The sequence below is a fragment of the Arabidopsis thaliana genome, chromosome 5, assembly GCF_000001735.4.
Source record: "Arabidopsis thaliana chromosome 5, partial sequence".
In the NCBI taxonomy this organism is placed as follows: domain Eukaryota; kingdom Viridiplantae; phylum Streptophyta; class Magnoliopsida; order Brassicales; family Brassicaceae; genus Arabidopsis; species Arabidopsis thaliana.
In genome coordinates this window covers 24173087-24197872 of record NC_003076.8, presented here as the reverse complement: position 1 = coordinate 24197872, position 24786 = coordinate 24173087, and the positions used below count along the sequence as shown (strand labels likewise).

At 36.5% G+C, this 24786-nt stretch overlaps 6 protein-coding genes and 1 long non-coding RNA gene across 8 annotated transcripts; 5 read left to right on the top strand and 2 right to left on the bottom strand.

Moving 5' to 3' along the window:
• The first annotated feature begins 7 nt into the window (after positions 1–7).
• AT5G60090 (Protein kinase superfamily protein) lies at positions 8–1934 on the top strand. The gene is made up of 5 exons (NM_125402.2): positions 8–313; positions 501–670; positions 753–942; positions 1019–1452; positions 1555–1934. Exons 1-5 carry the CDS (start codon positions 148–150, stop codon positions 1789–1791), a joined length of 1197 nt encoding a protein of 398 aa, NP_200817.1. The 5' UTR covers positions 8–147; the 3' UTR covers positions 1792–1934.
• A 1029-nt stretch (positions 1935–2963) lies between these two features.
• On the top strand, positions 2964–4692 carry AT5G60080 (Protein kinase superfamily protein; the record flags this gene model as incomplete). Its single annotated transcript, NM_125401.1, has 5 exons — positions 2964–3123; positions 3474–3604; positions 3684–3873; positions 3939–4354; positions 4456–4692. 5 exons carry the CDS (start codon positions 2964–2966, stop codon positions 4690–4692), a joined length of 1134 nt encoding a protein of 377 aa, NP_200816.1.
• A 286-nt stretch (positions 4693–4978) lies between these two features.
• On the top strand, positions 4979–7609 carry AT5G60070 (ankyrin repeat family protein). The gene is made up of 4 exons (NM_125400.3): positions 4979–5158; positions 5254–5666; positions 5930–6342; positions 6564–7609. The coding sequence occupies exons 2-4, from the start codon at positions 5303–5305 to the stop codon at positions 7431–7433; spliced, it is 1647 nt and encodes a 548-aa protein (NP_200815.1). The 5' UTR covers positions 4979–5158; positions 5254–5302; the 3' UTR covers positions 7434–7609.
• A 498-nt stretch (positions 7610–8107) lies between these two features.
• Positions 8108–9390, top strand: AT5G60060 (F-box SKIP23-like protein (DUF295)). Its single transcript, NM_125399.2, has one exon. The coding sequence runs from the start codon at positions 8149–8151 to the stop codon at positions 9271–9273; it is 1125 nt and encodes a 374-aa protein (NP_200814.1). The 5' UTR covers positions 8108–8148; the 3' UTR covers positions 9274–9390.
• Positions 9391–12243: 2853 nt separating this feature from the next.
• AT5G60050 (BTB/POZ domain-containing protein) lies at positions 12244–14306 on the top strand. Its single transcript, NM_125398.2, has 2 exons — positions 12244–13163; positions 13249–14306. Exons 1-2 carry the CDS (start codon positions 12609–12611, stop codon positions 14191–14193), a joined length of 1500 nt encoding a protein of 499 aa, NP_200813.1. The 5' UTR covers positions 12244–12608; the 3' UTR covers positions 14194–14306.
• On the bottom strand, positions 12299–12567 carry AT5G08950. The gene has a single exon (NR_143139.1). It is a non-coding gene; the product is annotated as an other RNA (long non-coding RNA).
• NRPC1 (nuclear RNA polymerase C1) lies at positions 14232–24614 on the bottom strand. 2 transcript variants are annotated; one of them, NM_001203644.1, is made up of 29 exons: positions 24407–24614; positions 24216–24298; positions 23676–23805; positions 23292–23471; positions 22934–23108; positions 22423–22616; positions 22141–22250; positions 21953–22052; positions 21532–21744; positions 21295–21443; positions 20778–20919; positions 20556–20696; positions 19919–20107; positions 19335–19542; positions 19143–19257; positions 18679–18913; positions 18164–18355; positions 17802–17900; positions 17423–17626; positions 17126–17341; positions 16742–16889; positions 16491–16642; positions 16124–16279; positions 15934–16044; positions 15754–15802; positions 15607–15646; positions 15203–15407; positions 14889–15091; positions 14575–14655 (listed from the first exon to the last, which is right to left on the bottom strand). In NM_001203644.1, the coding sequence occupies exons 2-29, from the start codon at positions 24281–24283 to the stop codon at positions 14604–14606; spliced, it is 4176 nt and encodes a 1391-aa protein (NP_001190573.1). In that variant the 5' UTR covers positions 24284–24298; positions 24407–24614; the 3' UTR covers positions 14575–14603. The 2 variants fall into 2 exon arrangements, with proteins under 2 accessions (NP_200812.2, NP_001190573.1); NM_125397.3 differs by lacking the exon at positions 15607–15646 and having other exon boundaries at positions 14232–14655; positions 15708–15802; positions 19143–19236; positions 23322–23471; positions 24407–24510.
• Between the last annotated feature and the right edge of the window lie 172 nt (positions 24615–24786).

Genomic DNA, 24786 nt, shown 5'->3' with positions numbered 1-24786 from the left:
ATCCAAACCTCTCTCATTCTCTTTCTCGCTCTAGTTTTCTCGTTGAGAGTCTCTTACTCTGTTTAATTACTTGTTTCCGGGAAAAAGATTCTCGGGAAAACAAAAGAAAAAAATCTCAAGAAAGATTCATCTTCGTTGATCGCTACGATGAAACGTTTCTTATGCTGTCTCAAAGGAGGAAGCTCAAGTAACGCAGCGCAAGGTAACGACGAGAACGACGAAGTAGATGTCGAGCGCCTATTTGGGAATAACGAGCGCCTCAATCATCTTTGGAGAAATCATCTCCGACTCCCTGACGATCGTGAAGTTGCAGGTTCCGTTTTCGTTTCTCTTCTTCAATCTCTTGAAATCGAGATTTCTTGTTTTCTGGGTTTCTTGTATCTTACGCAACTCTGTATTTTAAGAGTTTCTTTCTTACTTCTTCGTTTTGGTCTCGTCACATTCTTGCAAGTGAAAGTAGTATCTTGTTCAATCTTTAACCTTTGGTAATTCATTTGCAGATCCGACTGCTGCTCTGTTACCAGTATCTCCACCTCTACCTGATAATTGTGGAGAATCATTTCTATGGCGTGAGCTCGTAAACGGAACCATAAACTTCCGGGACGAATTTTATCTCGGCAAAGGCAACTTCGGCGAAGTCCATCGCTGCTATTTCTCAAGACTTAATGTGGTATATAGACCCAAAGGTCATGTCCTTTATGCTTAATAATCGAAACCCAGTTTCTAAAGTCTGAAACTTTTGATTTCATTAGGATGGAGCGGTAAAGGTTCAAAATCCACAGAATCCAACTGGTCATGTTGAGTTCTTGGCAGAGGTTACAACGTTACGTGCAACTAATCATCCAAATGTGATTAGACTTCTTGGCAACTGTTACGGCCAAAGGAACCGTGCTATAATTTACGAATTCATGGCCAACGGAGATCTTGAGCGTCACATCTTTGGTAAAGAAAACTCAATCAAACCCTAATTGATGACTCTGTTTTAGCTTCTAAACCTAATTGATTCTGTTTTTTGTAGCACACAAAACGATGGTGGAGGGTCCGCGACCTAAGGGTCTAACACTACCAATTAGGGTTTTGGATTGGTACACGAGGATGAAAATTGCTGTGGGTGTAGCCAAGGGCCTGGTTTATCTACACGAGGAGCTGAAAGTGATTAACAGAGATGTCAAGGCCGGAAACATATTACTTGATGCAGATTTTGTTCCGAAGCTGACAGATTTTGGATTGGCGACTAAAATCGTTGAAGATGAAAACGGTGTTGAGCAGCAGCAACGGATCATTCCGATGAAGGCATCTATGGGATACATTGCACCGGAAGGAGAGATTTCCTGGTTGGTTTCGACTAAGACTGATGTCTATAGCTATGGAGCTTTTCTGTTAGTGCTTTTCACCGGAAGGAAACCTTTTTATTCGGATAATCCTGCTGGGAAAAAGAATCTCACTGATTGGGTATGACTAAAACTTTTGTATCTAGGAACCTTTTACACGTTTCGTGTTATGGAAGTTAGTAGATTAGCTGAGTTTTGTTTGGATGTTCTTATTTTTTTGCAGTTTTTGAGAGTATGGGATAGGATCGAGGATGCGCCTGTGAAAGCTGATGTTGCGCTCGGTAATAGGTACTCGGTTGAAGGTTTAAAGAAGATATTTGATACTGCGAGGATGTGTATAAAGGCAGAGAGACTTGAACGGCCTACCATGAGTGAAGTGGAAGCGATGGTTCTCGAAGCTGCAGCTTTCCCGGTCCAAGTGCCGCGCCAGGTGACAAGGAGGCGTTCGGCTTCAACATAAGAAGTTTTCTCAGGCGGTTTTACGTAGGGCTTCTTTTTTTTCTTTGGTGTTTGGTTTTTCAGAAACTTGGTTGTGTAACGGATGGTTTTGTTACTTTTTGAGATGTTTTTGAGACGAGGTCAGGTTAGGTTGTGAACTTTTTGAGATGGTTTTGTTAATCAACAGCTCGAGATCTTTTCTTTTCATTCTCTGTTATGGAAACTTCTTAAAATAGGAGAGGAGAGGAAAAAAGCAGAGCATAAATGTTCTTATTGGAATTTTGTTAGATGCTCAAATTTATCTCTTTCGTTTCCGGTGCAAGAATCATTTCTATTGGATCGATGATTCTGCAACTATACTAGTCAAGTTGTGAAAGGTCATGACTCTTGATCATATATACCATGAGAAGCTTTTTATATATGGTAGCTCTAAACAAGCATATGCTCTCTGTTTCTTGGGACACAAGTTATCGCCTTAAACATGGAGTAATTTTGCTTTAAAGAGGGATGATTCTAAATCAGGAAACGAGTGTCTGAGTAGTGACTACATTTGAGCAACAAATTTGGCATAAAAGAAAGAATCACTTAGAAAATCTGAGGAACAAAAAGATTGTTTCGCAAAGTGGCATTGTCTCTCTAACATGAGATTCTCTTCAATGGCCTTTAATTTGGATTCACTGGATATAGCTGTTTTAGTAATTTTTCTTTTCATTTATCTTGATAATAAATTCTATAAAGATTATTGCCATGAGTATTAGTACGTAAAACTTGTGTAAGTGTCGTATTTCTTCAGATATAATATTGTACTTGCTATTTTTTTTTTCATTTTTTGTTGTCACATTGTACTTGCTATATAGTATTTATGTTCTACAAACATTCATTTACTCTGAATTTTGATTCGTTTATTAATAATTATTCAAAATTGTTTTTTTTCCTTCGAATCTAATTTGTGTATTATATAATTTTATAATAATACAAAAAATGACGCATAGAAGTTAGAGCGCATAAATATATATCCTTCGGCGAGTTCTTTTCAGTGTTATTCTTTCGACTCTCTATCTCTCACTCTTTCTCGCTCTAGTTTTCTCGGAGATAGTCTCTCTCTATCTAATTACATTTTCCGGGAAAAAGTTTCTCGGGAAAATCCAAAGAAAAAAAGTCTCACGAAAGATTTATCTTCGTTGATTCGCTGCGATGAGTAATCGTTTCTTATGCTGTTTAGGAGGCGGAGGCTCAAGTAAAGTAATGCAAGATCCATCGGAACTACCGCAACAACAACAACCATCGGATTCGTCGGATTCATCGGATACACCGGGACAACAAAGTGAAGGTGACGACGAAGCTGACGACGAAGGTGAATTTGGGATAATGCGTATCTCAATAATTTTTATGGAAATGACGATCGTCAATTTCTCGTTTTTTGATTTCTTGTTTCACAAGAAACTCTGGTTTTAGAGAAGTACAAGCAAATCTGTTTGAAGAGTTTACTTCTTTTGGAATTACAAGTAGTTTTGATCTGGTTTTTATCGTCACATTGCTGCGAGTGAAAGTAGTAGAGTTCTTCATGTTTGTATATTTGTGAAATTGATTTAGGGTTCTTGTTCTTCGTTTATCTTTCTTTCTTTAGATCTTGTGAAGTTGATTTAGGGTTCTTGTTCGTGGTTATCTTTATTTCTTTCTTAACTTTTAGTAATTCATTTACAGATCCGAGTTCTATAGTTAAATTTCGATGGAATGATGTCGTAGAGGGAACCGATAACTTCGCGATAACACATTTGATCGGCCAAGGAACCTACGGCAAAGTCTATCGCTGCAAGTTCCCAGAAGGTCACAAGGTATAAACCCAAAAGTCTTGTTCTTTTTAGTTAACATCCGAAACTCAATTACTAAATTTAGCAACTTTGGTGTAATTAGGTTGGAGCTGCAAAGATTCATAGTAATGGTATCACAGATGGTCTTAGTGAGACCGTAGCAGAGACTACAACGTTATATGCAGCTGATCACCCAAATGTGATTAAACTTGTCGGCAAATATTATGGGATGGAAAAAAGTGTCCTAGTCTACGAATTCATGCCTAATGGCTCTCTTGACCACCATCTCTTTGGTAATCAAAACTCTGTTTTAGTTCTATACCAATTCCAGTTATGTTAACTCTTTCTCTTTCTGTAGCTCACGCGAGGCAGGTTCAGGGTCTTACTCTGCCAACTAGGGTTTTGGATTGGAACACGAGGTTGAGAATTGCTGTTGGTGTAGCCGAAGGTCTTGTTTATGTACACCAGGGGCTTTATGCGATTCACAGAGATATCAAAGTCGAAAACATTTTACTTGACAAGGATTTTGTGCCGAAGCTGACTGATTTTGGATTTGCGACTAAGATCGTTTACAATAGTGATGGTGTTGAGAGGCTGAGGGAGTTCAATACGCGTGGAACTCAAGGATACATAGCACCGGAAGCAGATGAGTTCGCGTTGGTTTCGACTAAGTCCGATATCTATAGCTATGGAGTTCTTCTGTTAGTGCTTTTAACTGGAAGGAAAGCCTATGATCTGGCGAGACCTGTTGCGAAAGAGAAACTCACTGATTGGGTAAGACTCAAACTTTGTATCTAAGTTTTGTTTTTATACGTTTCGTGCTCTGTAAGTAATGTATTAATTTAGGGTCTCACGAAAGTATTTTTTTTTTGCAGTTAATGCCAGTATGGACTAGATTGGAGTATGCGCCTATGATAGTTGATGTTGCGCTCGGTAATAAGTATTCAATTGAAGGTTTAAACAGACTACTTCAAACTGCGAGGATGTGTATAAACCCACAGGCACTTGAACGGCCTGCCATGGATTTTGTGGAAACGATGGTTCGTGAAGCTGCAGCTTTCCCGGTCCCAAAGGAGCCCCTGGTGAAAGAGAGGATTTCGACTTCGAAATAAGAAGTCTAATCAGGCGGTTTGATGTAGGCTTTTTTTTGGTGTTTGGTTTTTCAGAAACATATTTTTTGTAACGGTTGGTTTTGTTAATGCTTCTATGATTTGAGACAAGCAACATCAAGGTGTGAACGTTTTGAGACAATGCCATCTGTGCAATAGTTGTTAATCAACGACTGAGATCTTTTGTCTTCATTTCTCTGTTACTAAACTTTCTTAAAATAGGAGAGAAGATGAGGGAGAGGAAAAAACAGAACAGAAAAGTTCTTACCTTTGGAATTTTCTTAGATCCTACGTCTTTCAAAAACAATCTTTCTGGTTTCCCGATGCATTGGCTTGGATTCGAGTTCCACGAGAAGCCACCAAATCAAATAGGATCAGATGGATGATTCTTCAACTTTACAAGACATCTTGTGAAAGATCTTTGACTCTTGATCATATTATAAACGAACAAGAAGCTTTACCTTGTTAGGTTATCTTTAGATCCACGTCTCTTTAATTGTTTTAAGTAGACTATTAGCGTTAACATTCAAAAATTCATGTTGTTTTTGATCCCATTTGATATAGGAGTCATTTGTTGGTATTGAATCTATTTGTAACTACCTGCGTTGATATAATGGAGGAAGCATCAACATCGACACCAGCACCAATGGCTGCAAAACCAACCGTTGTTAAAAAGACAATGGCGAAGCAATTCACCGGGAAACGCGAAGATTCGCAGCTCCTTTCGGCTGTGAGACGCGGAGATTTCTCTGCGGTGAAAGAGATTTTGAGTAATCATATGGAATCAGAAGATGAACTAAGAGATTTGTTGCGGAAACAGAACCAATGCGGTGAGACCGCTCTTTATGTGGCGGCAGAATATGGTGATGCGGACGTGGTTGCAGAGCTCATCAAGTACTATGATCTTGAAGACGCTGAGACCAAAGCTAGAAATGGGTTCGATCCTTTCCACATTGCTGCTAAACAAGGCGAATTAGGTATGAATTTTGTCGGTTTTCTTCTATCCAAAATGATGAAAATTTCAATGTTTGCTTGATATTAAGAACTGAACTTAAAACTACCTATCTTTGTTTGTTCTTAAGAATTGGGAAGAAAAAATTACACGAAAATATGGTTAAAGTGTTAATCTTTGGTTGATTTAAAGAATTGAATGGAAAGAATTAAAGAAAAACTGATGATAATATTCTATATTTATTTACATGTGTGATACATTGATGAAATTTGAAATCTATTTTTATAGATGTTTTGAGAGTACTAATGGAAGAACATCCGGAGCTATCAATGACGGTGGACTTATCAAACACGACGGCTCTACACACGGCGGCAGCTCAGGGACACGTAGAGGTCGTAGAGTATCTACTAGAAGCAGCAGGGAGTAGCCTAGCCGCGATCGCAAAAAGCAACGGGAAAACAGCATTGCACTCGGCGGCTAGGAATGGTCACGCGGAAGTGGTAAAAGCGATTGTGGCGGTGGAACCGGACACGGCAACGAGGACTGATAAAAAGGGTCAGACGCCACTTCACATGGCGGTGAAAGGACAAAGCATTGATGTGGTGGTTGAGTTAATGAAGGGACATCGGTCTTCGTTGAATATGGCTGATTCTAAAGGGAACACTGCGTTACATGTTGCTACTAGGAAAGGTCGCATTAAGGTTCGTTAATCATCTCCAATAATTTTTGTTTTCAAATGAAAATTTTACTATTTTTAAACGGTAAAACATAAAAATTACTTTTGTATATAAAATGTACATGCAAACGTAAACATTACGTTTTTGACATTTAACGAAATTTATATGTTGCAAATTAAATGTAATGAGTATAATTGGATAAATATTTGATATTGTAACTTAGAGAGATTTTAATGTGATTGCAGATAGTGGAATTACTTCTAGATAACAACGAGACAAGCCCAAGCACAAAAGCGATAAACAGAGCAGGAGAAACGCCGCTTGACACGGCTGAGAAAACCGGCCATCCTCAGATCGCCGCGGTTCTCAAAACCCGCGGCGTTCCCTCGGCTAAAGCTATCAACAACACTACTAGGCCAAACGCGGCGCGTGAGCTCAAACAAACGGTGAGCGACATCAAACATGAAGTTCATCACCAGCTAGAACACGCTCGAGAGACAAGAAAACGCGTTCAAGGAATCGCCAAACGCATTAACAAAATGCACGTAGAAGGTCTTGACAATGCGATTAACTCAACCACAGTCGTGGCGGTTCTAATTGCAACCGTCGCTTTCGCCGCCATTTTCACTGTCCCGGGGCAATATGCAGACGAATTGAGTTCGCTCTTACCGGGACAATCTCTCGGAGAAGCGAACATCGCGGATAGACCCGCGTTTGCGATCTTCTTCATATTCGATTCAATCGCTCTTTTTATATCTTTAGCGGTTGTGGTGGTTCAGACTTCAGTGGTTGCGATTGAACACAAGGCAAAGAAGAATATGATGGCTGTGATAAACAAGTTGATGTGGTTAGCTTGCGTTTTGATATCTGTGGCATTTTTGGCGTTAGCGTTTGTGGTGGTTGGTGAAGAAGAGCGGTGGCTAGCGGTTGGCGTGACGGTGTTTGGTGCAACGATAATGCTCACGACGCTTGGGACCATGTGTTATTGGGTCATTATGCATCGAATCGAGGCTTCGAATGTTAGAAAGTCGAGAAAAGAGTCGATGGCAAGATCGAGACAATCAGGTTTATTGGAATTTTCTGGGATTTTAACTAAGAGAATGTATGCTATTTAGTGATTTAGAGACAAAGAGTATGTGTCAAGTTTTGTCCTTGAAAGAGCTTTTAAAGATGTAGAAAGTAGAGACCCTAACGTGTGGAAGAAGTTAACGAAGAGTAATCGTGAAAAATTGTTTTTTCTTCCATTAATGTTTTATGAGGCCGTTAAACTTTATGATTATAATGATGCAACGTTTTAAATTAGTGTTGAACTTAAAATAATTTGGATGTTATCTGCGGATAAGAAAATTGAATATGATATCATTGTGTATTGCTAGACGCCAATATTTAAGATATCAAATTGATACATTTTTAGTATATTACTATATATGGTTGGTCAATGGTACATTGAAAATAACAATATTTTTTTGTTGTTGGTAATGTTGTAAATAACAATATAATATATCTTAACATTTGCAAAAAGCATGGTCTACTTACCACTAATATATGTTTAAATAGACATCATGCAACATATAAACCACAAAGACAACCATATATAGTAATATACTAAAATAAATGTATCAATTTGATATATGAAATATTGGCGTCTAGCAATACACAATGATATCATATTCAATTTTCTTATCCGCGGATAACTTCCAAATTATTTTAAGCTCAACATCAAAGATGAATCATAACGACATTATGTAGACATTTATATATAGTACAAGTTACATGATCCAAAATTCCTAAACCCAAGAAGAACAGAATCCCTCACTTTTGTCATCTTCCATGGATTCTTCTTCTCTTCTTCCTTCTCAATGGTCTGATCTTCCTTTAGATATTCTTGAGTTGATCTCCGATCGTCTTGACCACGACTCATCAGACACCATTCATCTCCTCTGTCTCCGCTCTGTATGTGCCACTTGGCGTCTCTCTCTTCCTCTCTCCAACAAAAACAACCGTTTGTCTAAATTCCCAAAGTATCTTCCTTTTTGGTCATCTTCTTCTTCATCCTCTGGTTTCTTCACTCTGAAACAAAGCAATGTCTATAAACTTGAAGCTCCTTTGAATCCGAGAACTTGTCTGGTTAAGCTTCAAGAGACAACTCCAGGGATTATGCGAGTCTTGGATCTATTCTCAAACGACAGAATCTGTTTCTTACCTGAGAATTTCCCGTCAAAGATCGACTTGCAGGAGTTTCATGTGAGATTGGTTCGTAGAACTTATCGTATGGAGTACGCAAACAATGGTGGTGGTGCAGTGCCTTGTTTCTGGTCTCTGCATTCCGACAAAGTTGTGATTTTGTCTTCAGGGGAAGACTCGGCGATAATTGCGATTCACAGTGGTGGGAAATTAGGGTTTTTGAAGAGTGGAAACGATGAAAAATGGAAAATTTTGGATAATTCATGGAATGTGATTTACGAGGACATAATGTTATACAAAGACAATCGTTGCATCGTTGTAGATGATAAGGGCAAAACCGTAATTTACGATGTGGATTTCAAGGTTTCGGATTTGGCTGAAGGTTTGGTCGGAGGAGGAGGTCACAAGAAACATCTAGTGGAATGTTCCGGCGGAGAAGTGTTTCTTGTGGACAAATACGTGAAAACCGTTTGGTGCAAATCGGATATTTCGAAATCTGTGGTTGAGTTTAGAGTTTATAATCTGAAGAGAGAAGAGAAGAGATGGGAAGAAGTGAGAGACTTAGGAGATGTTGCTCTGTTTATTGGAGATGACTGTTCTTTCTCCGTTCAGAATCCGGCCGGAGATTTAGCCGGAGGTTTCATATTCTATAGTGATTATAGGAATGGAGGAAGAAGCAGAGGGATTTGCAGCGACGGTGATGGTGTCTTCAACGTGGATATGCAGGGTGATTTTGTGTTTTCTATAAAGCCCAATTATTTTGGCCCATAAAATTATTTGGGCCTCAAATTCTATGGTTCAGTTCTAAATTAATCCTCTATATCCAAATCCATGAATTCTAATGGCCCAAACGTTTTAAGACATTCTTTTGACTTGAAACTAAACTGCATTAACATTTAAATGAAAGAAAGTTGTTGTATACAGTAGTACTATGTTTAATATCCAAGAACAAATGGAATACAAAGTTAATGAATGTGTAAATGTGATTCTATTCTCTCTTTATATTATAAACAATGATGTGTATTAATTGCTATTTCATATATTCATGATCACAACATCTAAAGGTAGATTTGCCATGAGAGAGAGGTAACCAAACTTTTTCAATTGGAGAAATAAATTTTATTGATTGAAAGAAAATCTTATAGCCTCTTGTCACATTGCTTTACCATAGACGTTTAATGCTTTGGGCCACTATTGCCTTCCCACTCACAACATCTACAACATCTTTTTTTGTTATGTTTTTTTTCCATATCATTTAGAAAATTTTCGAAAATTGACATTATGTAGTCGGTGGTAGAACAAGTTTGAGCTTCATATTGAATATGTACGTAAATTTTATTGAAAACTTACCAATATAGACGACAAACGGACAAAATTTTTTAGTTGATTCTCAAGATCCAAGAGATAAAATCCAAGTGAATATGCTTTGATCAAACGCATAATTCTAATGTACATGAACAGATGATCCTACTTGGGAAGTACATTAAAAATAAAACATTAATTTTTGTAAGTAATTACATAGGTATGCCATTAAAAATAAAATTTTAAAGAGTAAATTAATTTATCTCTTTAAGGATTAAAAAGTCAAATATTAATTTAATTAATTAAATTTAATTAAAAAACGAAATACATTATTAATTTTCAAAAATAATAACCAATCAAAATCAACATATTAAGATTTGCTATCTAAATTTTAGTTAGTTTAATTTAATTAGAAAAACGAAATACATTATTAATTTCCAAAAAAGTAATCTATTGAAATCAACAAATTAGATTTTATATCTAAATTATTATATTAAGTTTTTATTAATTATTATAGTTCACTTCTCACTATGATTCTATTTTTGCGAAAAAATAATATCATCACTATAAAAAAATAATTAGAGTTTTTTCGCATATGCCATAATTTGAATTTTTAAAAAACGAATATAAACTGTTCAATACATGAAAAAATATTATAAAGAGTGAAAAATAGATTTAAGAAAACTTTCTACTGAGTAACGGGTCATAATTTGAAATATTTATATTCAATTTCATACATATTATATTGAAAATTTATAATCTTATATACTATAATAATTAATAATATATTAGATTTTTTTATGTGTATGATGTGATTCAATTTTTAATACAAGCTGGAAAATCTTAGAATTGACGGGTTTAGATCGATATTAATACAAGATGGTATACTACAGGTGAAACCCTTAAATTAACAATCAAACTACAAGTGTATAATCTTAAACACTAAACAATATAGATAATATCAACAAAACATATACAACTCACAGTTTATTATACATTTAAAATCAAATAAAATAATATCATATATTTTTAAATCATCTTTACAATAAAAGTTTTTAGTTTAACTAAAATATAAGCCTACATGCGGTATACTGCATGTTCATATCTAGATTATAGGACTTATTGGATCTAAAGACGGGTCATCAAAGATTTCCTAAACTTAAGCAAAATATACTTAATACTCAAATATCTATCTGTTACCAAAGTATAAACAAATAAGTTCGTAAAACAATTTAATATTTTATATACAAAATCAATTAATCTTAATCACATAAAAATTAGCACAAAAAAGTATTCAACAATTAAAAAATTATCAAATCTCTGTGTTATATAAGTTTTGATACTATATTCGAATAAAGTGTAATATACCTTTTCAATTTGTATTCTTTAACTAATTTAAGCTAACTAATATATTTGCTAATCTTATACCTATCAAAACCGACTATCGTTTCTTATCTCTATAGTATTTTTGCAAGACTTTTTTGGTGGATTTGGGTAAAAGTGCATTCGGGTCACATGGTACATTTCTCTATTAAATAAATATGGTGTACTCCTATATTATTAGCTAAAATGTTTAGATTATAGTTCAGAGTCATATCATTAATAAAATTAATATTAATTAAATAAATAGCTTTTTGGCAAGACGGATTTGGAGTGACGGGTTTTTGAATCAACATTAATAAAAAATAAATATAATTAATCCACCGTTTCAATACGGGTTAAATCTTTAATTTATTATTTTGTAAGACTACTAATATTAAACATATCAAATCATCCTAATTTAGAAAAGATTATATAAAACCAAAAATGTTATATGGTATGTATAATGTTACTATATATGAAATTAAACTATAAAATATAAATGTATTAGAGAATGATACAATTTGCAAAACTTTTATATATAAAAAATAATTCTTAAATTTTAAAAATTACTACTTTAAAAAAAAATCACGGGACGGATAAAGAAATTATAGAACATGTTTTATTTAGGAATTGGGTTATATGGTGGATGTATTTGAATCAATATTTATAAAATTTTAAAATATTATTAATATGCTGTTTTAATAGGGGTTACAACTTCAGTTTTTTAACAATTGTCTCATGGATTCGTGTTATAGCGTTACTTAATAACAATTATTAACTGTAAAATATAAATATTTTATAAAAATAAAATTTGTAAATTTTAATATATATTACTTTAAAAAAATAAATCGTCCCGCGGTATACCGCGGGTTAAAATCTAATTTATATATATTTGTCCATCAGCTTTCAAATCCATGTGTACCCCACTCAAATGGAAATACTTTTAAACCGGTTCTTGCTCGGGCTAGACCGGACTGATCCGATCAACAAAAAATCAAACCGGAAGGACCAATAAGTCTAATTTCTTTGTGAAAGTTTAGAGAACCTATGGAGGCAAAGGCAATGATCAATCTATCTGTAAAGGATATATAAAAAAACAAGTCTTCATTTTTCTCTCACTGTCCATTGCAATTGTAGTTTTATATTCACAGATCCAAAGTCCTTTCATTTTCTTGGATTCTGATTCTCCCACAGTTTCATTTCTTCTTGTGTGGGGAAATCTGCATCTTTGTCCACTCTCTTTTATTTTCCCAAGAAAGGAAACAAATTCCCACAATTTCTTGTCTTCTCTTAAAGTTCTTCTTAAGTTGAAGCTTCTTGTCTGTTTTTGAGATTTCCAGTAAGAAGAAACTTCGCTAATTTTCCCGCGGAAATTCTCTTACAATCATAAAGTTTTCTTTTTTTTTGCTCTCGAGAAAGTTTTGAGAATTTTTACTTCTTCAATGGCGTCAAGAGAAGTATCAACGATGATCAAACAAGGGTTTATCGCAGACCCTTCTCTCTCTTTTTCTCCGTCAAGAATCTCATCTCCGATTAAACTCTCCACCGCCTCTCCTCCTCTTCCTCCGCCACCTCCTCCGCCACCAAACGAATCGACTCTCTCAAACCCGACTCTTTTCGATATGATGTCAGACGAGCACAACCGCGAGCTACCAAGGAGGAAATCTCACGCGCGCGTGGCTCAAATCTTGACGGAGTTCAAGAACGGCGTCGTTTACGGCCACAGCCTCGGGCCAGGAGACGTTAAGCTGACTGTGGTGGGCAAAGACGGTTACAGAGTCACTATGGATGTTCATCGGAAGGTTTTATCTGAGAAGAGTAGGTTTTTTATGGAGAAGATGAATTCTAGAAGAGAGAAAGGAGTTTCTCACATGGTGGAGATAAGTGAGTGTGATGATTTAGAGATTTATGTAGAGACTGTTGTTTTGATGTATAGTGATGATCTCAAGAAGAAGTTGATCGGTGAAAATGTCATCAAAATCTTGGCTTTACTCAAGGTATATATTGTCCAACTGTGTTATTGGTTTGTTTTGCTTTGATTTTGTGATGGTGTTAATGTGTGAATCTCATTTTCTCGGCTAGGTTTCTGCAGCTATCTCGTTTGATGAAGGCGTTATGTCATGTTTGGAGCATTTGGAAGCTGTACCATGGTCAGAAGATGAAGAAGAGACTGTTGTGACTTGTCTTGAAGAGCTTCATCTTCCTGATGATTCTGTCACTTTGATTCTTCAGAGAGTTTCATCTCAACCTTCGACTTCCTCAACGAGAACTAGAACTGATGATATCTTTTCGAAGCTTCTCACTGGTGTTCTACAAGCGAAAGATGATAAAGCTCGGCGAGAGATGAAAGTTTTGATCTTTAAATTGGTTAGAGAAGAAGCCGATTATGATGTCTCTAGAGACACACTCTATGGTTTGTGCCATCGATGTCTCACGTCTCTTGTGCTTTGCTTATCTGAAGTGACCACACAGATGAATGATCCGGGGAAAGACCGTGGTGCTCTGATGGGAGAAATCGCCAGAGAAGCTGATAACATGCTGTGGATGGTAGATATATTGATTGAGAAGAAACTGTGCAGTGAGTTTGTGAAACTATGGGCGGATCAAAAGGAGCTAGCGAATCTTCATTCCAAGATCCCAACGATGTACAGACACGAAATAAGCAAGATCACCGCGCAGATATGTGTTGGTATTGGTAAAGGAAGGATCTTGGTGAATCGGGAGACTAGGTTTGCGGTTCTGAATACATGGTTAGAGGCTTTGTATGATGATTTCGGGTGGATGAGACGGTTATCCTCGAGATCTCTGGATAGGAAACTGGTGGAGGATGGACTCAGCCAGACCATATTGACTTTGTCGTTGAGACAACAACAAGTGATTCTGATGAAATGGTTTGATCGGTTTCTGAGCAAAGGTGATGATTGTCCAAATGTGCAACGAGCATTTGAGGTGTGGTGGAGAAGAGCTTTCATAAGACAGGTCTTGACAGAGCCCGATGAGCCTCGGCTGCAGATTACACTCTATTGACTAACTCAATATAGAATAAGATTGTAGACCCTCAAAATGACAAATCTTTGTTTTCTTACTTTTGGTAAACTGTTACTACTTGTGAATTTCAATGAGATACCAAGGTTCAAAAGATAAATATTGTCTAAAACAGTGATCAGAACAGAAAGAAGAAAATAAACTCAGGGCAAACAATCTTTCCCCTTTGTAGACAAAAAAGAAAATTCGAGTTTGAATCTAAACTATGCTTGCTGCAGTATCCTATACGGGGCTATCGAAATTGGCAGATTGTCACCAGGCCTTTGCTTAGCCTTCAGTATGCAAATTGGGTGGTTGAATTATAGAACCCAAGAATTTGGTTGCATCTGCACTGATCTTGCGTTGCTTGTCATCTATATATATTCGGCATGTGAACCTTTGTTTCTGTCTTTTCAAGAGATGATTGGATCAGGTCCATATTTCAACTTGGGCAAATCATCGGTCCTGTAGATCAAGATTAACCACAGAGTTAGTTTACAGACGAGATTAATGGAACAAATTGAACTAATAATGGTAGTTGGTATCTTAAGCATATGTTTAACGTTTACATTTTTTTCTATATAAAAAAGGCTCATTGAACAAGATGAGATCTCGCATGTCTATCAGACAACTCGAGTAATGTCATAAGCAAAAGTCACAACCTCAACCCCAAAAAACAGAGAGGAATGAAATCTGACCTTTGAAGGACTTTGAGTATCCCGGTTCCGAGCTTCATTGGTATGCCCATAATCACACATTCTGTAACTCCCTCTATGTTATCAACTTTTCCGCTAGCTGCTGCACTAAATAAATGATCTCCAGTCCTCTCAAAAGATGCCTGCATCAGAACACTTTTATCCATCTTCTGAATCCCGGTTCTTTGTATTCCGAGAACCTCCCCCTGATCAAGAAATTGAAGTAACATTTAATCATTAACATGACTGTATTGCAATAAAGTTATTAGTAGCGATAATAATAACAGATTCAAGAGTCCTTAGAAGTTAGAACTGACCCTGTAAGTCATGACATCAGCCAAAAGCATCATGTGACGGATGTCTATACTCATACCATGGTTTCCCATAACTGTCCCTATTTCATCAATAATCGTTGTCCTTGCAGCCTCGATTCCAAGTGTTTTGCTTACTTCGACAACATTGTTACTTGTAGTAGTTCTCCCATTGATTCCCGGTGTCCCCATAACTGCCAGGAGGTTTGTGCTGAAACATATATCAAGCTAAATATTCATAATCTTAAATAAGAATTTCAAACCGGACATGTATATGTTTCTAGAAAGCGTTTTGTTTTGTTTAAAAGTTTGGTTTAAGCACGTGAAATACTGAATTCATATCAGTGGCTTACCAGAAACAGAAACAAAGACTGCTTAATGAACTAAATCAAGGATTCACCATAACAAACCATGCCCAACGAGGACATGGAATTATCAGCTTAGCTAGCACTTATAGGAAGGACAAAAGAACAGAGGAAAATCAAATCTCTTGAAGCTCGAGAAAACTTACCCCTCCACAAACAGTTTCCACTTTGTCTTCCCATCTATCTGTTTACTTTTATCCATATCCTCTGCGACAACAACTCGCTCAACTGTTTTGATCCCCTATCATGACAATTCAACAGAATGAATTTTCTCAGTCAGTGAAAGAGACATTGTACTAAAAGAAACAAAATTAGGAAACAGTCGTAGAATTTTTGGATATATATGTAAGAGAGAGGTTTAACGAATATCACATTCACTATAATATTTGGCAGCACATTCTTCAGATTGTGGAGATTGAAATGAGCCCTACTTTTATCCACCACGGGAGTAATATCCAAACCCGTATCTAAAACCCTAATATCCTGCAAAAGTTACATTGCAAAGAGACTTAAGATCTGAGTGCACCACAATGAATACATCAACAATATCTAAGGACCTTACATTATCGTTGAGTTTGATTCTGGGGGTCTTTAGGATGGAATTTTTTACCGACCAGGGGGTTATAGATAAACATGCCTCCTCGATTATTTTATTGTCAAGAATTATCCTCACTGACGCTGATGTTGAAGTCATTAGCACCTCGATACTCTCAGCAACCTGGTCCATAATTCAAGTGGATTTCGACAACATGATTGGTAAAAACAATGATAAACAGAAAGAGTATCTAACAAGAAGGTGCTGAACCAACGATCCAATAGTTGATATTTATAAAAGGCTATCCACATTATGGACTTAAAACAAGCAGCGGCGACAATCAAATACTGGATATGTAATATAATTCAGATCAAAATGTAGAGGAAAAGAGAACCTGTCCTAAAGTAGTTTTCTCAATGCGTCCTTTCACCCATCGTGCACTAGTCAATTCCAGGGGGTTCTCAAGTTCTGCAGAGATGACAGGCGTGCTTATATTTTTGGAAGCATTGATGATTTCATTGATTCGGGGGACTCCTTGTGTGATATCTGAACCAGAATCAGGAAATCAAAACAACCAACTACTCATATGTATAAGCACTAGTTTTATAGCGAAATTCAGAAAATAGGCATTTTCAACAAGGATACTCATGCTCGCAACTCCAGCAAAGTGAAAAGTTTTCAAAGTCATTTGTGTCCCAGGTTCTCCAATACTCTGAGCTCCTATTGTCCCAATTGCAGTCCCAGCCTCAATTTTTTTTTCCCGGTAGCGAAATACACAAATTTTTACAAATACCTGCATATTTATATATATCAGAGGTAATATTTCATATTTTTGTCCTAACACCACAAGAAATGGGAAAATTTCTCCAAATTATAGAAATATCCACGGGAGAGACTAGGTGTGATAATTTTTCGTTAACTGGATGTAGCTAACAATATATATAATCAAGGAACGGCACAAAAAAATACTGAGATGCATGATGCACCGAGTATTTTTCTTCTCCAAAAAAGGAAGACAAAGAGAGTCACCTCGAGTTGCTTATCAGTCACACCAGATGCTTTATATAAAACCTGGGGCGGGCTTGCAGACTTCACTCCGAGCAAGGAAACAAATTCTCGAAGAGATTTCACAAAGGCATCAGTGCAAACCCGACTTTTATCATGTCTGACTAATTCCTCTTCAAACTTTTGCGACAATTCTTCTGAAGAAAGATATGTGTGGTGAGATCGAGGAGGACATGTGGCCTGCAAAATGCAAGTACCGATTGTGACAAAACTCTAAATAAAGAGAGACCAAAACCAATATACAAAAGTCGAAAAAAGCACCTGAACTTTCAGAAATAATCTATTAAAATTTAAAGGAGCTCCATCCTTTCCTTCCATTAGTGCTGGGTCCATTCCATCATCCCCATAAGTAAATTGAAGTATACATCCGCTGGCATTTCTCACTGTGTTATCATAATGGACTAATAGATCCTCCAAGGCTTTCATCAGTCTACGAGACATGTAACCTGTACTTGCAGTTTTCACCTGCAATAGACAAGAATATCGTTACAAGTTACAACAAGGTGAAGACCATCTTCAGTCCAGATGTTCAAACACTGTCACAATTCAGAGAACCATCATGGCAGTCTCTTTCTATGAACAACTTTTTCATAATTCACAATGGACCAGGATGGAAAAAAAGAAAAGGATTAATGCATACCGCTGTATCAACTAGACCTTCTCGTCCACCCATAGTGTGAAAGAAAAATTCTGTGGCAGTAAGACCACTGTAGAACGAATTAGCAACAAAACCTTTCGCCTGCGATGGCAAGAAGACATGAGATCAGGGTCCTAGCTCTCAAAGTAGTAACCAGAAGTTAGTGTAATCAGGATCCCATAAGGTGATGCCCAAGAAGCCTACTACAAATTATTCAGAGGCGAGTAAATGGTTCTACTTGTTCTAGAGACACCTCCAACAAATAGCTTAAGAAAATTTTCAACGCAAGAGATATGAAAATAGCACAAAAACTTAACAGAAATATATCAGAAATTGGTGGAGTGGTTGGCAAGCCGTTTACTTACTGCAGGTGATTTGGACATCCTAGGGAAATGAGGAAGACTTCGATCTATAAATCCATCAGGAGCACGGTGACCATTAACTGTCTGCTGACCAACACATGCGACCATCTGACTGATATTGATAGGAGATCCTTTGGAACCACATTGTGACATGATCAAGGGACTATTTCTCCAATGTAATCCGCTCATACAGGCCTGTATATCATATAATGACAAGATGAAGCTTTAGTATTTTGGTAGGTAACCAGGATCTGGATTCATTGTCTTTTGAATAAAGTAGATAAATTATCAAAGATACTCCTTCAATATAGATTTTTTACTCCTTACTCATCTTGGAACAATTTATAACTCACCTTTGAAACAAGATACTAATGGAACGACAAGGCAAACAAATAGTAAAAAAAAATGACTGCAAATCAAAGCGTCACCTTAGCCCATACACGTATCTTAGTAAATTAAATCACATATGTACCTTAGAACATGAATTTACTAACTCAAAATAGAAGCTGCGTATTTACCTTCCCAGTGGCTTCTCGAATTGTATTGAGAATCCCTGTTATTTCAGCTTCTAAGGATTTTGCACCATCTAGACCAGCTTTAAGTTGCAAATTTCCTCTATTAAATTCCTCAATTTTGCGATGGCACTGGTCATATCCAAACTGGATGCTGTCTTTTCTTTCCTTACTCAACTCTTCACCAGGTTGAACGTCATCAATTCCAATAGAGAAGCCATGGATACCAATCCACCGAGCACTGCGCAAAATAAGATAAAAAGCTACCTGTTAGACAAGAAAACTATGCATTTACTCGATGCAGCAATGTTAGATAGCAGAGAAAGGTCATAGAAAACACAGTACATACAAAGCACGAACGGAGAACTTTTGCAATTCTTATAGACATGAAGCAGAAAAACGAATGAGCAAGACAAAAATTGCAATTGCTGCGAGATCAAGGAAAAATTAGTCAAAAGAGATGAACTCACCTCAATTTTGCTAGCCGATTCATGCAGACTGCAGCAGCATGGGAGTTGTAATCTCTTAGAAGAATAGAATATAATCCATCCTTGTTTCCATTTCCTAGAGGAAAAATATCGAGTGCTCAAAATATAGAAAAGTTCCAGAATGAACAGCTATCTGCTGCATTTGCTACATATTGCATACCATGTTGAACTTACCTAACGTAGCCTTCCCCAACTGTCCTGATATTAGCTCACTGTTTCGAAAATAAACCCATCCATCATTTATGCACATTGTTTCATCGAAACCATGCTCTCCCTTCTTGAAGTTCTTCTCTTTCACATTAAGAGTTACGTAGACTCTAATACTTGCATTTGGACGCAGCAAAACACTAAAGATCTGTTTACCAGTCCAAAGCTCTATTGGCTGCATCAAAAATATAGAATCTGGATAAGAAATTCAATAGAAAGGAAAGAAAGTGCTAAAAATGGCAGAAGAATTCCCAGTGTCCCCAACTTATTTGCCCACGCAGATTAAAATATCAATAACTAACAGAATTTGAAGTTTGAACTCATTGACTAAAGAAAATAATGTACAATGTCATACAACCCAACTATTATCGCTCAATTTCAGAATCAATGACGCCAGATTACCAGAAGAAATAGGGCAGCAAAAAGCTAATGAGAAATTAACACACGCACAGAAAAATATATATAAGATAGTTGACACCAACAGAACAAGCTGTTGCTATTTAACACTCTGAAGTCAGTTGTGATGAACTACAGAGGTAAAAATCTCATACCTTAAGGATTGTGGGTGTTGGCAAATCTATGGAATCCATCCCATCTCCCATGTAAGAACATATAAGTGAAAAGGCTGCACGGTCATAAAATGTGTCCTTTCTCGTTATCAAAAAAGAAGATGTCAAAAAGTCCTGCGTTGATGCTACTAAAATTTCTCCATTTTTTGGGGTGCATAAATTGTTTTGTACCTGAGATACCAACCAAGGGAGAAGTCAATTATCACCCAGAGGGAAAAATTAACACCCAGATAATTAGTATTAACAGTTAAACAGACCAAGAACCAACAGCTCATATAACAAACACAGCTTAGATGAAACAATTTCCTCGCTTTTACTCTATCATCCTTTCTGTCCATTGAGATCGTTCATATACACATTACAAATGAATTTTTTCTAACACTTTAAACTCATCAAATCCTCACCTCCAGAATCTAGATCTTTTAAATTGCTTAGGAAAGCCTAATGGTTCAGTTGAAAATATGGTGAAATTTGTTAGGCAAGACTCCATCTCGTCATCATCTGGTACTTATGTATGTATGTGTGCATTACTATGAGCATATAGAGTGTTAAATGTTGTCAACGTATAATTGACTATTCCCAAGAAACTTCATATGATGCTAAGTAAAAGAGAAGGTACCCCCATCAATGTAATAGCCTCTGTCCGAGCCTCCTCTGTTTGTGGTACGTGCATGTTCATCTCATCACCATCAAAATCAGCATTATATGGGTTACAAACCGATTCGTTGAACCTCAACGTTCTCCAAGGCATTATTCTTGCCTATGGGACAACATATGTAAAATTAGGATTGCTATGAGGGCAAGAGAAAATTATGACTAAGCATTATAAACCAGTACTGACCCTGTGACACATGATAGACATCCGATGCAGACTCGGTTGCCTGTTAAAAAGAACAACATCTCCTTCTTGCAAATGGCGGTCAACTATGCAGCCAATGGCCAGTTCATCAGCAATACGCTTGCGATAATCACCAACCAAAGTCCTGAAATGAAATGTGTTAATGTCCCCATATGATGGTCAAACAGCCAAACACATGCCAATGACCCTATGAGGACTACGCAGTCCTTCAGTGGTATTAGCCTATTAGGTATCTACTTCAGTTCAGCAATAGTGTTTACCTATATTCTTGAAACAAATCGCAGTGGTTTGATTTGTTACTTGCACGTTTTCATTTCTACCTATGTAAATTACCTGTTTGTGTGTGTCTATACCATGAACCAAACCTATATACGAGTCAACATAAATTTGCAAGTGCACATAATTTTACTGAAACTCAAGATCATTTTGACTGCGAAAACTAGCTACGTAGGTATATTAAGTTTTCTTCAGTTTAATAGAACAACATTACTGACATTACCTTGAAGAACCATCTGGATATCTGACATTTCTGGCACCAGGGTATTTATTAGGGCCATTACGGACACATTGCCTCAACTTCTCAATATTATGACGAGAAACACATTCAGGAAAAGTTAGGATCTGAGCCATAAGGATTGGAATTCCTACCTGAAAAGTTTAGTTACCTTTGTGATAAGTTACACCAAAAATATAAATAACAAAAAGCAACAATTAACCACCACTTAAGGTAAGTTACCTCTGTAATTTTCAGATTGGGATCAGGTGAAATTACAGTTCTACCAGTGAACTCGACACGCTTCCCCGACAAGTTTGCACGGAAACGTCCCCCTTTTCCTTTGAGACGCTGAAGAATTCCAGACAGTGGATGCTCTTCTGGCTGGTTTTGACAACCACGGACTTCACTGTTAATGTATCTTGCAACCTCGATTTGAACTGTATCCCATACTTGCTAAAACAAAAAAAAAACTCAACAAATAAGAAAGAAGATAATAACAGAACCAGATATAGTCATAACAGAAAATTGGAATAAAAACGTAAACCAAAAAATCATTTTGAAGTAAGATTCAACAAAAATAGAGACAAACACATTACAGTACAGAATGCATAAATTCACAAATATAACAGGGACGCATTGATGTAATAGAAACTCCTTGTACCATGTTTTTGGGGGATGAGGTAGGTTGACTTAAAATTTTATGAAGAGAAGCATTGCCTAGAATGATTTGCTTTAATCGCGCTGTTAAGTCGTTTTCATTGCTGCAGCAAGAAAATACATTCTTTCAAGAAAAATTCAGCAGTAGAAAATATAATTGACATGAGAAAGATAAACAAAACGATAGCTAACCTTTGAATACCACCAATCATAACAGACGGTCGGATGGATAAAGGTGGCACAAGCATGCACGTTATGATAAGATTCTCAGGTCTATAGGCAATATAAAGAAGTTCGCAGTCCTGTTATCGATTTCCGAAAGAAAAAGGAAAAATAATAAGAATCAGCATGACTGAATTATTAGTAAATAAGAAAATCCTTTTATACCAATGCACATGTTCTGAGAGCAAGAGAACATAACGCAGGAAGCTATGTAGAAAAAGATGTGCATTATAGATAAAAACTCAAATATACCTTGTCACTCATTCTTTTAAAAAGCCCGAGCACCAAGTTAGGATCAAGAACATAGGTAAGAGGATTTATTGCTGCAGTAGACTGCTTTGTGTGGGATATTGCAGATTTACATTCATCAATCTCTCCACCATGGATTTTAGATCGGTCATGACTGATGCCTATACCAAACTGCGCTGCAATCTTTTTTACCATCCCTGAAATTATCAATAGATTAACCATTACCACGATATCAAAACGAATTGGGTGGGAAGAAGAATATAACATAAGTTCAGATTAACCAATAACAACAGAGGTTAAAGGATTTTGGCATTAGATATTAGAATTCCCAAAAACCCCAATTTTCTGCTTGTGCTACTTAAGAAACTTATTAGAATGTTCTACGAGCTAAATTTTGCACCTAAGATGAAACGCATGAGGAATGAGAAAAAAAATCAAGGTTATAAATTATTAACTTCAAAAAAGCATCATCGAATCTAAATAGTTTAAGCCAAAAAACAGTTCAAAATTATACCATTCAGGTAGCCACATTTTTTGCACGTTATAATTCTCTGGCTCGCCATCGTACTGCACTTCTTGACAACGGCTTTTGCCAATTCTGTCTTCTTCAATGGCTCCATTCTGGGATTCCGCATCTTCCTCAAGTGATCTTCATACAATTTCTCATCTAAAAGCATGTTGGAACAGCGCTGTGGGAAGAAAAAAACAATATTTGTGAAGTACTATTGATGCTACAAAGACATCAATATAACCAGCCAGTTTTTTTTTTTGAAAGGCATCTTCCCAAGAAATATTTTTTATGCTGTATTTTTCTCCACTTTCTCCATTCAACAAATGTAAAAGGGTCAACAAACAGAACATAGAACAGAAACTAGAGAGACATAATCTGCTAACTCTGTTACCTTACAAATGCACTTCAAAATATCAAGGATAAAATTAAAGTATCCAACGTTGTAAACTGGGAGGTCAAGCTTCAGATATCCATAGTGTCCCGGACAATTTTGGAAGTTTCCTTCACAGGTTGTGCATATAGACTTTTTGTTTGGAGGACCCTGCAAAATCATAATGAACAAACCATTTAGTACTTATCTTCTTACAATGAAAAAAATATCTTGGAGTATAGAATGTTTAGAATCACATATACTGATGCAAATAACTGCAGGAGGCAAAAACATGACATACAATACTTGCCATGGTTATTGGCATAAGAGAAGTTAAACCAAAAGATAGTAGGTGTATATAAGAAAATCGGATACCATTCGAGGATCCAACAAGCCGTTTTCATAGGGTTTAAAACTGTGGTCGTATAAACCGATGTTCCAGACTTGAACTTCAGCGGCTTTCATGACCTCAAGATCAGAAAGCACAGAGAAGTTTATGCTTTTTCTGCAGAGATAATAGTAGTGTCAAAAATCCCACCAGGAAAAACAACAAAAACTGACAAACAAGTTTTGCTCCACAATATCAAAATCTCAAAAACTATAAAATCAAATCAGAGATTCATGAACAACGCCCTAAGGCACACAATATCCATTGTATCAAGAAAATCTACAGACAGACATAAACTAAGACTCTTGAAAGCATTTAGCAGAGAATATGTCATCTAGTTGACAAAAGAGTTCAGACACCCAAATCCAAATTTCAGAGCTTGGAACAAATAAATTATACATTAGCAAAAAGAAACAAATTTTATGCACAATGAGTATGATCCAGCTGCTAAAAGGAGCGTACTTGAGAAAAATTATATCAATAGAACCAATGGTTTAACTTGAGCAGAAAAAACTGAAAGAACATACATTTTAAGAGGACCAACATCTTCGATGTAGGGCTTCTTAGTGAATTCAATTTCCATCTTCGTCTCCATCTCTACAAACAAAAGCTACAAAAAAAATTACCCAGAAAAAAAAAAACGACTTAAGTTTTGAATCGGCGTAAGAGAAACAAAAAAAACACAGTAAAATCGAGACCGATCGAAGAATCAACTTACGGTGAAAAAGACGACGGTGAAGGAAGGTGGGTTTAGGGTTTAAGAAGAAGCAGCAGAGCTAAGTAACAGGCGGGAGATAGAGATGGATGATCCAAGGAGAGAGCAAAAACAAAGAAAAAAAAACAAAAAACCTAGCCTTGGTAATCGAACTCGTGACCTTAGGCTGGTTGACGTAGAACACTTTGCCACGGAGCTATATATTCTTAACATTAATTAGGTCACGAGATATTTTATATAACTATAATCTCTTGAGTTTTTTTATATTTAATATCCTTTAAAAACAAAAGGAAAACAGGGAAGGGCTTTGTTTGTCTGTTTGGGCTTTTTTTTATTTTTGGGCTTTGTTGGCCCATCTATGATATGTTCACTTGTGAGAAAAA

Bases quoted from the DNA above. Each gene is read 5' to 3' on its own strand.
- AT5G60050 (NM_125398.2), top strand. From the start codon at position 12,609: ATGGCGTCAAGAGAAGTATCAACGATGATCAAACAAGGGTTTATCGCA. The intron at 13,164-13,248 runs GTATATATTGTC...TTTCTCGGCTAG, and splicing joins AAATCTTGGCTTTACTCAAG to GTTTCTGCAGCTATCTCGTT.
- AT5G60090 (NM_125402.2), top strand. From the start codon at position 148: ATGAAACGTTTCTTATGCTGTCTCAAAGGAGGAAGCTCAAGTAACGCA. The intron at 314-500 runs GTTCCGTTTTCG...ATTCATTTGCAG, and splicing joins TGACGATCGTGAAGTTGCAG to ATCCGACTGCTGCTCTGTTA. The intron at 671-752 runs GTATATAGACCC...TGATTTCATTAG, and splicing joins ATTTCTCAAGACTTAATGTG to GATGGAGCGGTAAAGGTTCA.
- NRPC1 (NM_001203644.1), bottom strand. From the start codon at position 24,283: ATGGAGACGAAGATGGAAATTGAATTCACTAAGAAGCCCTACATCGAA. The intron at 22,617-22,933 runs GTATAATTTTGA...TGATAATTTCAG, and splicing joins AAAATGTGGCTACCTGAATG to GGATGGTAAAAAAGATTGCA. The intron at 21,444-21,531 runs GTAACTTACCTT...TAAACTTTTCAG, and splicing joins CCAATCTGAAAATTACAGAG to GTAGGAATTCCAATCCTTAT.
- AT5G60070 (NM_125400.3), top strand. From the start codon at position 5,303: ATGGAGGAAGCATCAACATCGACACCAGCACCAATGGCTGCAAAACCA. The intron at 5,667-5,929 runs GTATGAATTTTG...CTATTTTTATAG, and splicing joins TGCTAAACAAGGCGAATTAG to ATGTTTTGAGAGTACTAATG. The intron at 6,343-6,563 runs GTTCGTTAATCA...ATGTGATTGCAG, and splicing joins CTAGGAAAGGTCGCATTAAG to ATAGTGGAATTACTTCTAGA.
- AT5G60060 (NM_125399.2), top strand. From the start codon at position 8,149: ATGGATTCTTCTTCTCTTCTTCCTTCTCAATGGTCTGATCTTCCTTTA.